This window comes from Glandiceps talaboti, chromosome 2 (assembly GCF_964340395.1).
Source record: "Glandiceps talaboti chromosome 2, keGlaTala1.1, whole genome shotgun sequence".
Lineage (NCBI taxonomy): Eukaryota > Metazoa > Hemichordata > Enteropneusta > Spengelidae > Glandiceps > Glandiceps talaboti.
Genome location: NC_135550.1, coordinates 29,449,176 through 29,461,249, shown reverse-complemented (window position 1 = coordinate 29,461,249; position 12,074 = coordinate 29,449,176). Strand labels below are relative to the sequence as shown.

Genomic DNA, 12,074 nt, shown 5'->3' with positions numbered 1-12,074 from the left:
TAATCGAACGCAACTTGGGGCAACTTTAGTTGCCTCCACCCTGGGTTGCGGAACGCACCCCTTGTCTGGCAAAGTCATCTTCGCAGTTCAGGGATATAAATAACTGCCAATCAGAGAACCCCATTGACGACAAGCACACACAGAGGACAATAACTATTTTTTCATGCATACTCATCTTAACGGGGGGGGGGGGGGCTTGTAAAAATAACCACCAATGCGTGAGTTCGGGCAAACCCTCACTGCGAACTTCGTTCGCTTTTCACATCGGAAGAAAGCCCGAACGTCTAGTGAGCAGCAAGACAAGTAATCACCCTCAAACATATAGATCAGAGGTCAAGAGGTCAGAGGTCAAGAAAACATGACGGTGCACATTTGACAACAGAAGACAGAAAGCGTGTAATTGATTGATTGATTATTTGGTTGATCGGTTGAGTGATTAATTATTCGGTGAAATAAAACTTATTTTTTGTGTGATATTGATCAATTGACTGATATATTTTTGTGGTTATATAAAACTTTTCCCTTCTTTCCCTGGCTACTTTTCTCTCTATCATCTGTATATAATTCTCTCTCTCTCTATTTATTTATTTATTTATTTATTTATTTATTTATTTGTTTATTTATTTATTCATTTATCTATGTATTTATTTATCAAGCCTTCACAAGAAGAGAAACAAACAACAACACAATTCATGACAATCGTACCATACAATACAATGTTAAAATGGCATCAGCAACATGCTAAGAATTTGACAACTCTGTGGATCCTTCACATTTAAAAGCTGACGGACACTGTCTGTCAACCAATCTGACATACGGGATATTTTCATGTTTCTTGAAGACAGAACCTAACATATTACTATTATAAGAACAATTATTAAATCCAACACTTTGAAATCCATAAAAAAACTTCCTACATGCATTTATTCTATTCGCGACGTAATGTTTGTTATTGACGAAATAAAGACATCTTGTCCATTCTTCTCCTCTTATCTAAATTAAAATACCCCTAATCTCATAATTACTAGGGAGACCGGTTACCGGTACAATTTGCTTTGTCTCTTCACCGAACAAGTACTCAGCCATGCACAAACAAGGAAGAAATAGAGATCTCTTCTATATAATACTAGTTTGCACTACAGTACAAAATAACCGTTCCTTTCATTTAAGCTGCTTTCGTTCATTGAAAGTTAAAGAAGAAAGAATTTTTGTTCGGTATACATTCATTTTCAACTTTTCATGATGCACCCAATATTAACCCCAATTTATGAAAGATTGTAAACTTATCCCATGATATTACCGCTGTTGACAGATATTCCCTTGCTCCTTATCCACCATCTTTATTTTGCTGTATAGTGAAAGAAAATTCAATACGTGATGCTTGAAAGGGCCCTGGAAGCTTAGGACCGACAATTAAACCTGGATTTAAACACAGAAATTTAAAAACCTTGAGTGTATATTATACTTTAATTGTAATTCTAGGAAAGCATATCCTTGCTATAGTGAGAGTAATACCACGTGCACTATTCAAATGATTTTCAGTTTTAATATGTAGAAATCCATACAAATGAGGGAGCTTTCTTCCAAGCAATATGTCAGATAATGACAGATTCATCCACATTCAGTAACACAAAGCACAGAAACAACAAGAAATCCTTGCAATTAGCATATTTACTTTATTGGAAGATATTTCGATTATAAACGTTACAATATGCGTAAGTATATGTGACAATATAAGGTGCATGTGTTTATTTGAAAACAGGAATGTTGATGATTACTTCAGAAAACTTATTGTGAAAGCAACAGCAATGTAACTAATGTCAGTGTATTTCTTTTGTAACATGTAAGAGCCTTCTTCTGTTTCAATCGCAAAATTGTGTGAAATAACTCAATGATCACAGTGTGCATACCCGTCAACAATTTTATAACACATATCATTGTATACTTATTTAAAATAGTTGAGTGTAAACTGAGAATGAACTATCTGAATAACATATTCAGCCCTCATTTGTAATCACAAGTAAATAGTAAATAAAAAAGCATTTCAGAACTACTGAAGAATTAACGGTAATGTTCTACATAAGCTAATGTTTGGACTGGTAAATAACTAATACAATTATCTATTTACACGAATGATACCTTGGACTGTACTGTAAGTGAGCCTTCAGTAATTACAAGGGGCAGGGGAATTCAGACTCAAGGTCAGAACTCCCAAAGACTATAGATAAGTACACTCATCTGGAGTACTACTCCTCTCTTCACATAAACTTACAATTGATTCACCACATAGTTGTCAGCAGTAATTTGATCGATATGGTCTGCTATAACAGTATACGTACCTAAGATAACCCTAACCCTAGTTTTGGTGGCAGCAGTTGGATGCTAAAATCATAAAATAATGCAAAGTTAGATAATACAATCAGTCAAAGTAAAACGCGACCCTCTCCTTATCCCATTTTCTAAAATATGGCCCTATCGGCCCCGAGAATTGATTTGAAAAAAGTGACTCACCCCCTAATTCTCTCCCACCTGTATAATTACTGAATGCTCCCTAACTAATGCTACATTTGTTCTCTCGTATAGTTTGCTTGTAAGTAGTAAGTACCTTTTGAATTATTGCTATTAATGCTCAAAGTAATCCAAAGTAACTTGGAGTCAAGACGATTTTGTGATTACAAATTGTATAAATATTGTGGATGTCATTAGAACAGCATACATACATGTACACTTTAGTTCAGAAACATATCCATTTATCAGTAGCGTGCTTCCAAAAACCACAACGTTCTTCCTTTTTCATGTACTGGTATATTTCTCAGTTCGTACCATATATTTGATATAAATCAGACTTCATTTCATTGAAATCAAAGGAAAGTCGTTATAATACATCTTTCTTTGCGATTCAGTGCACGCGTGATAACACAACTGCAGGTGCACGATCGTCGTGTTGGAGAAGCATCATAATGCCAAATACGTGCCAGACATTGAAAAGGAAGTACTTGTTCAATTGCGTTCAATTAAAAGTTATGTCATATGATGAGTTGTATAATTTTGGCGTGAATTCAAAAATCTTCTTTATCATCATCATCATCACCATCACCATCACTATCATCACCATCGTTATCATCAAGGAGGTATAATCCTATTGCTTTGATAGCCGCTGTCATTTCCATACCAGTGTCAATGATTTGGTCTTCAGGTAGGAGAAATCCGTATCTTCCATTATCACGCAGTTCGATGCCAAAAGAATATTTAATACCAGTAGTGTTATAAGTCCAGTCTGCCGCAGTACCGGATACTCGGTGACCTAGTAGAAAGAAAAAATGTTTATTCTGTTGTAGTAAGTTTAGTTTGAACACAAAATTAAGTATATGCTTATATTTGTGTTATAGGAATAACGTTACTTTCGCTTTTAATACCATGATAATGTTGACAAAATTTTTTTTAAATAACCCCTTGTCTTGTTAACCGTAATGACAACATGTACTTTAATAGCTACGGTTTTATATCATTAAATATCAGATATCATTACAAATTATCCAATTTCCTCATATAATAAAACAGTCGTATTTATAGGTTTAAAAATTGCAATAGTAACCTATTAAAGCCCCCCCCCCCATAAAGTGCACAAAAACCATGCTTTGAGCATTACCGTAACAAAAGAACACGTCGTTGATTCTATCGCAACATATTTCACATCGACTTTACACTTCTATGATAGAGATCTTAGGATGTTAAAGTTGTTGTGCATTGATACTGGAGTTGCCATGGTTATTGCTATGACAAGTAATTGGAGGTTAAATGACTTAAGTTTCATATCCTTTCATGTTGACAAAGATCACAGACAAAGAAATTATCATAGACTTGTTTGTCTTGCAGCTATAGACTATGGTGGTTAGAGCAAATATAGCTCGATTAAATAGCAACCAATTATTAGACAATATATCCACTGGTCGACATTTACCTAGTTGATGCGAGATTTGTCCGGGGGTATAAATGGAGCCATTCACAGATTTTATGGCATCCACTGCTACTCTTGAGAGCCTGTCCTGGAATGAACAAACCAGGCTGACGATGTATTATTTGTATACATATGATATGCTTTAGTTATACAAATAACTGTCATGAAAGTAAGAAGGACCCAGTTTCCTTTCATTCGTTAACCTTCTTCTGGAAACAGCCACTGAATACAAGAAGTGCACTTGAATAAAAACAATTAAGGATAAATCGTGTAAGAGTACAAATATTATTTCAATAATTGTATTTTCCCTCCCAAAATTCGAAAATCATAAGTATTAGTCATGTGATTTTACCAACATCCATTAACACCGTCTAACCTGGTCAGCCCTATCAGGAGGTAGGTCGCGGCTGTAACTCCACACTGACATCCACTTTTGTCCATAACAGTGAAAGTCAAGGTAAACATCGAATGTTTTTTTTTTCAGGAAAGCGGCGATGCCTTTCACTTCTCTTTCGGAGAATGGCTTAGGTCCATGGTAACCGTACGAGCATGGATTGTCACTGGAACCTGCCACTATCGGATAATGCAATTTATGTGTTACACTAATAGAACATGATTGGTGTTTGGAACATTATCACTTTGTATTGCTGTGCTCCGTTGTACACTTGGGGAACTTCCAACTAACAGTCAGAGAGGCATGTCCTCTCAACTTGACAACTCCCTCAAAAATAACCTGTTGTTACTGATGTATCCATATCTTTCCTATTCGCAAAGTTTGATGACACAATGATATACCAATAAATGTGTAAAAACTGGAAAGAATACTAATGACTTCCAAACCGTGACGTGTATTTTACTGAATGTTTGTTACTTGGGTACAAATACATCACTAAGAATTAAATATTTGAGCCAACGATCTACATGATCTATCAACATTAGAATGGTCCAACATCTAAATAAAAGTGTGGTTAAAGTGGCTTTGGTTTATTAATGGCTAACCTCCCCAATCGACATCCCAGTTTCTGTTCGGGTCGGTTCCTTCACAATTGTTGCCTTCAATTGTCGATCTTGTTTTCCGCCAAAACCGCTCCTGATTTGATACGGAAAAAAGCAAGAGGCAGTCATTATTGTAATGTTGACAACCACAAAACGCACTATTCGTAACTAAATAATAGATTTTCTGCACAACAATATTACAATCCATTTGGATATCAAATGAACTGTGGCTTTATAAGCCAAACAAGTTTGTTTTATGCCTTGTAAGTGAACATATCCTGTTGTGAAGAAGTTTATTTTGGTACGGGACTCCGGGGTTTATCGACAATCGACCGATGCCGTTCTATGATATTGAACAGAACAGTAAGATTTCTATCTAAACCTACCTGAAGGTCGACAACTTTCTGTCTCCCTCTCTACGACGGAGCGTTTCAGCCAATGGATCTATTTAGGGAAGGTTTTGTGTAACATTGCAACATCATAAATTGTAACTTACAATTCATGTATATAGTCTATGAGCCATACCCTGATTTTTAGCCAAAATGAGGTACCAAATGAAACATTACTTTTCTAAAACCAATTTTTCTCTAGATTTCAAAAATGCTTGGTGGACATCTGTGTTTGGTAGCTTTCAAGCAGTAATCTTCATTTAAAGTTACATAACACATAATAAATAAAAAATCAATAATCTGATGGTGGTTTGGGGATGACAATTCAAATTTGAAACAGTTTATGTAAATGTTTATGTAATGTTTATTAAAACATTGAAATAATTAAATTACATGTAAATTAAATTGTGACTGATATAACATTGTTTGACATCTTTAAATCTTATAATTTGCATATTAATTACCTCATTTGCATACGATTATCTATACAACAATTTTCTTTTAACACAATGTTATTGGAATTAACATAAATTTTGGCATTTATTCTTTAAACACCGTATTATTTCACATGAGACCAGCTTTTTCGTTTGAGACTCGCATCGGAAATCACCGTCACGAATATTTTACCTGGCTAGTCCAATAAATCTATACAATATAACTCCATTACTGGTTATGTTTGACAATTTTGATATGTGAAGGAATTAAGATAGAGCTACCTAAATATTTAATATGGACTTGTGATGTGGTATCATGACGTCATCAATATGTTAAAAAAACTTGTTTTCAAAGTTGGTGCAAAATGGATGTAACTCTTAAATAACGTCTCTATGACACTGGCTATAGTTTATATCGCACTGAGTTACAACCATCCCCCTTTTCAGTTCACTTGATTATGTTTGATCTCTTTATAGCCCTTTTTGTTGAAGGCGTAACAAGCACGATAGATTTGACCATTAAAATTCTAGAAACCATACTTTAATATCAACAATTCATATAACTTTACATATTTACGTGATGCCGTTTTCAAATGAAAACACAGAAGTTACAGCTACTTTGTTGCGTTTGCATCTACCACTTTATGGAGACTACAAACACGTACATGACAACACAACAATTGGAAAACGCTGCCGAAAGTGGATCATTTAAAAAAAAGAATAAATCGTTTTCATTCGAAAATTAAGTTCGTGGACGAAAATGGAGAAAACATTAAAACATTGTAAATGACCGAAAACGCAACAAATTCAAAAACGTACAAATTCGACGTCAGGAATGATCCCATTGATGACTTGAATATGTTCTTTAACACAAGTGTTCTTTTTGTGTGAAATAGTGATCTGAACACATAAAATACATTAAAACGAATATGATATTGTGGATTTGTAACATGTTAACGTTTTATTCGAAATCGTCAAACCTAAAAATAAAATACAAGCACAAAAATCTCTCTAGGGACTGGTGTAAGTTTAGATGTTTCCATGTAAACAGGAAAAAACCTATCTATTTTATTTCTATGTCGGTTTATTATATCGTGTAAACACATTAAAACGAATATGATATTGATTTTTAACGTCTTTAGTCAGCAATATTTGACTGACAGGTATAATATCCATTGATTATACAATGTAACAAAGTTTAATGAAAAGAATAGACTTTTCCGATTTGTTGCGTACTGTACCGGTGAGTGCCCTGCTGAACCTATCATTGAGCCATCGATTGCATGGTTTTAAGTCGAGGTTAATTTCAAAATTTACATTCCCACAGAGCTTTGTTATTCACGACTCACGCATTTAATTTCTAAGCATTCACCATTCACGTTCGAAAATAACGATTATTCACCAATAACGCAATATCAGTAATAACATGTCGTAAAAATCCGTACTAGACTAATTCTTATTAGTGTAGGAAATAATCAGAAAAAAACTACTAAGTATTCGTGGTAGAGCCAAGGACCTAGAATATAGAGTTGGAATTTTAATCATTGTGCTGTATTTATGCATAATATTAAAAAGTCGCATAATTTCTAAAAGCTACTCATTTGGAATGTCCACCAGGCATTTTTAGAATAGCATTATATATCACTGTGAATCTATCGTTTGGTACCAGTTTTTGGTACCACTCATCCTATCTGGCTCATGGACTATATGCTTACATATTGAAAGACCGATTATGTTTGTTTCACTAACCTTTGTCCAAGTGTAAATATAGCCATCTGGATTTGCTAAAGGAACAATGTACCATTCTATTTCATTTACTAATCTAGTAATTACATGATCATTGCCGTAGTTGCTCAATAACTGGAAAAAAAATAAGGTCAAAAGTAAGTGCAAGAGTGAGATAGTACCAAACCAGACAATTTGTTTGTTTTCCAATCTACCTTGTTTCATCCTACAGTGATGTTGATTTGTGTTCACAGTGACATAAAACGTGTCACTGTACATGCCTGTACACTATCAGTGTCTCTATTATGTTTTATGTTATTTTGATAAACAAACCTATTGTACGAGACGTGAAAAAATATCGTGCCGCCTAGTAATTGAAACTGCACAGTTACTCTGGTTTGGTAGTAGATTGGACATATCACATCATTTACTATACTTGGGCTTTATTTTCTAATTTACGTTAAAGTCGATTGTACTATTTCAGACCAAATGTAAACTGAATGTTTCCCTTTTCTCAGAGCTTCACTTTGTTTAATTTTACGTTTGAGTGGAAATACACCTCCAGTATAGTCTTTTGGCATATTTTGAAGAATCAGTATGGAGGTGTCAACAGACAAGGAGATTGAGTTTTTTTTTTTAGTTTTTTTTTATAGATATTTGTAATAATCAACATTGCACGCTTTTTACCTCTATGTTTTGATAATTACGGGAGCTTTCGTCTTAGCTTACAAATGTTACTATGTATCAAGATCGGTAGACTAGTAGACTGATCACAAGGTTTTCATGTTGAGATAGACGCAATAAAAAGATAACACACATTTTGTATTTTGTTAATGAACACGTACAAGAATATAACAAAAGACAGAGCAAACACTGTGTAAAGATTGTTGTGTGTTATCTTTATTGTGTCTTTGTCAACATGGAACTTGTGGATCAGCCTCACTGATCTTGATACATCGTTTGAATAGCAATTGCAAACTAAGGCAAAACCTGTATTTCGTATCTTTTACACGTAATTGAATGACTCTAGCAACTGCATCTATGAATGCTTTTGTGAACCAATCAGTTCTTTACTTTAAGTAAAAAACTCACCTCGTAACGCAGATTTATATGTTACTAAATGACTACTGGTTCGCTACTTAGTCAAAAAAAGAATTTAAACCTCACGAAAGTCGATTAAATGTATATGAAGACATCTGCTTGGATAATACACCCTCATTGCCTTGCTATAAGGGTTCTAATAGACGTTTATTACCATGATGTTTGTTCTGTAGCAACTATTTTCCAGCCTCGGGGAATAGTTGCTACATAAGAACACTAAAGGTAAGATCTACTAGTGCCCAAATAAGGCCAGGCAATAAGGTCAGGCAATAAGGTCAGGCAATAAGTGTTTCATAAAAAAATAACACATCACATTGGAGCATATATTCTTTCTATAGTCAAAGCAAATCTACGATAAGACTTCGGCGTAAATGAATATTCTAACGACTAGTGCCCCCTAGATAAAAAATGACTCGATGAATAATGTAAATCTGACAAGATTGTAATTGAGAAGCATAATTAATTATGTAAATGATTCAGGTAGCATCCACCGTATTCATACGATGCATTCGTAATAATGTTATCAATATGTCCACCACGTTACACAAAATTCTAAAAAAAACGTCGATTATTAAAAATTTATTTGTATACATAATTATTTATGCATACGAGTATGCTAACGAGTTTCGACGGATTTCACCCAAAAACTATAGTTTGGTTAGCGGATAGCAACCATTGTAATGAAGAAGTATGGTCATTTGAGAAAACTGTGATAATGACAAAGAAGAACAGACAGACAGACAGACAGACAGACATACATCGACATCTAAGGAAGCCTTAAGTATATACAAGGGGAAGGGCCAGGAGAAATCAGGCCTGGACAGTTGTGTAAAACATGACCCTCTCCCGACTCCGTCGTGCTAAAAGGTGACCCTCCTTCAATTTCCTTTCTCTAAAACATGACCCTCCCCCTTTAAAAATATTTCAGAAACATGATTTAAATGCTATCAGATATGGAAAAAAACACTAGTCCCAGAATCAATGGTTTAAAGGACCCACCGCTGCCACCATGTTGAAAGTTTTAAAGGTATTGCTTATTTCCCAACTACTACCAACATAGTGAATTTGTGCGAAATCGGCACTACATTAATCAATATTTGTGATTTGATCTCATTGGCTGAACTGAAGGCCATAACATTAACTCTCAAACACTAGATGGGCACACTCCCGATATTGTCAGGACCGAGGTCAACATCTCCACAATTTATCCCTAACCTTACCCAACTGTTCCCGTTTTTCTCCTGTGAGACCCACAGTGACTTAATTCTCTCATCACATCACACCTGACAATTAGTTCAGTACATAGTTGCCAGCAGCGAATTGATTGACATGGTCTGATATTACGGTACCTAACCCTAACTCAAACCCTATCCCTAACTGATGTGGTAGCAGTGAGATGCCAAATTCCCCCAAAATGCAAAATTAGACAATACAATCAGTCAAAGTAAAAATGAGACCTTCCCTTATCACACTTTCTAAAAATATCCCCCCATTCCCCAGTCCCCCTTGTAATTACTGAAGGCTCCCTAAAAAACCTCCCCCTCACCGACCAGAAAAAGTCGTTCAATCACCAGTCATTTTGGGGGGTTGTATACCATCAGAAAATGTGCTCAGTTGGGGATGATTTAATATAATAACGTGGTCCCGATGGTGTGTGTGTGTGGGGGGGGGGGGGGGGGTGGGTGGGTGGGTGGGTGGGTGGGGGGTGGTTGTGTTAGTGATACAAATTCAATTGTGTTTATTGTGAGGCAAATGCATTGTGTGATGTTAACAATTGTAGGCCTACCTGGTTAGCAATAACCATCACTGTTGCTGGCGAAATCCATTCTCGGGCATGGAAACCACCAACCATAAAAACAGATGGTTTACGCCCAACGCTTTCTGAACCTGTTGATATCTGAGGGAAGAGTAAGAAAGCCCAATGTAATAAACGAAAGATATGAGAGAGAGAGAGAGAGAGAGAGAGAGAGAGAGAGAGAGAGAGAGAGAGAGAGAGAGAGAGAGAGAGAGAGAGAGAGAGAGAGAGAGAGAGAGAGAGAGAGAGAGAGAGAGAGAGAGAGAGAGAGAGAGAGAGAGAGAGGGGGGGGGAGGAAGGGAGGGAGGGAGGAAGGGAGGGAGGGAGGAAGGAAGGGAGAGATAGTGTGTGTGTGTGTGTGTATGTATGTGTGTGTGTGTGTGTGTGTGTTTCTGTGCGTGTGTCCAGAGTCAGACACAGGCACAATTAAAATGGCAATGCCAATGTACTCAGACTGCAGTCGATGAAATGTGATTGGCTTTGAACGCCGTACCAAGGTATCTTTCAGCCAACACACATGCTAAACATTTGACTCGACGTGTTAAACATTGCGTAGTTTCCACAAAACGTGTAAACATGTAATTTGTTCTACCCATGATATACCTGTCTCAAATATCATAAGGTAAGGTAAGGTAAGGTAAGGTAAGGTAAGGTAAGGTAACAACATAACATAACATAACATAACATAACATAACATAGCATAACATAACATAACATAACATAACATAACAAAACATAACATAACATAACATAACATAACATAGCATAACATAACATAACATAACATAACAACATAAAGTGACATTACACCTATTTGCATTACATAACATTACATTACATTACATCACATTGGCATACATGACATTACACTGCAGTACGTTCCTTTCATTTTACGGGTACATAGCTCAGAAACAGCGCTAGCAAACTATTAAGCTGACTTTGAAAAGTAGTATACTTTCAATGCGTTGAGAACTATACACTAAAGAAACATTAAACCCAGGTGTATGATTCAGATATGTACATGTACACGTTACATCAACGAACTACTCGAAGTGAACGTGAAGTGGCGACAGAGTCAAAGGGCTATTTACAGTACATTTGATTTGGGACTGTAGGGAGACGAAACGAAATATACTTTATGAGGAAACAAAACACTGTGAAAAATAGTGAAAGAGCTTCAAACACATTTTTATTCGGAGATTGTATGACTGGACACATTACAGTTGGGATTATTCACATGAAAAATCGATCGTTTCTGAGATGCATGCACTTTATTCATATTTTAAATATAAAGCTTTGCTAAACTATAAGTATAAAACGTTATATGTGTCTATCTTTCGAAAATCGGATAAATCGATAACAATGAATGTAAACTTAGTGCAATTACTCTACAAAATGTATAATTGACATTTTTTTCCTTGGTAAGTCTGACTGTGGCATTGGCAGAGTAGAGAAATGACTACTGATTTTGCAACATGCTCCGTGCTATATCGGCAGTCTTACTTTACAACGAGTAACACTGTAGTAATTTAAGCACTTCCTCTATGTGCTACACTCGTTAATAACATTCATATTACAACGAGTAACACTGCAGTAAAGCACTTTATGTGCTACTCTCGTTAATAACATTCATATTACAGCGAGTAACACTGCAGTAAAGCTTTTTCTCTATGTGC

General features: G+C 35.6%; 1 protein-coding gene across 1 annotated transcript in view; it reads right to left on the bottom strand.

The window, feature by feature from the left end:
* Positions 1-1,659: 1,659 nt before the first annotated feature.
* The window catches only part of LOC144452000 (carboxypeptidase B-like), a 13,577-nt gene continuing 3,162 nt past the window's right edge, over positions 1,660-12,074 (bottom strand). The window contains exons 5-10 of the mRNA XM_078142973.1: positions 10,390-10,500; positions 7,527-7,637; positions 4,958-5,048; positions 4,335-4,531; positions 3,962-4,046; positions 1,660-3,304 (exon numbers count right to left, since the gene is read on the bottom strand). Coding sequence (XP_077999099.1) covers positions 3,060-3,304; positions 3,962-4,046; positions 4,335-4,531; positions 4,958-5,048; positions 7,527-7,637; positions 10,390-10,500 — 840 coding nt within the window. The 3' untranslated portion in view covers positions 1,660-3,059. The remainder of the gene's footprint in view (positions 3,305-3,961; positions 4,047-4,334; positions 4,532-4,957; positions 5,049-7,526; positions 7,638-10,389; positions 10,501-12,074) is intronic.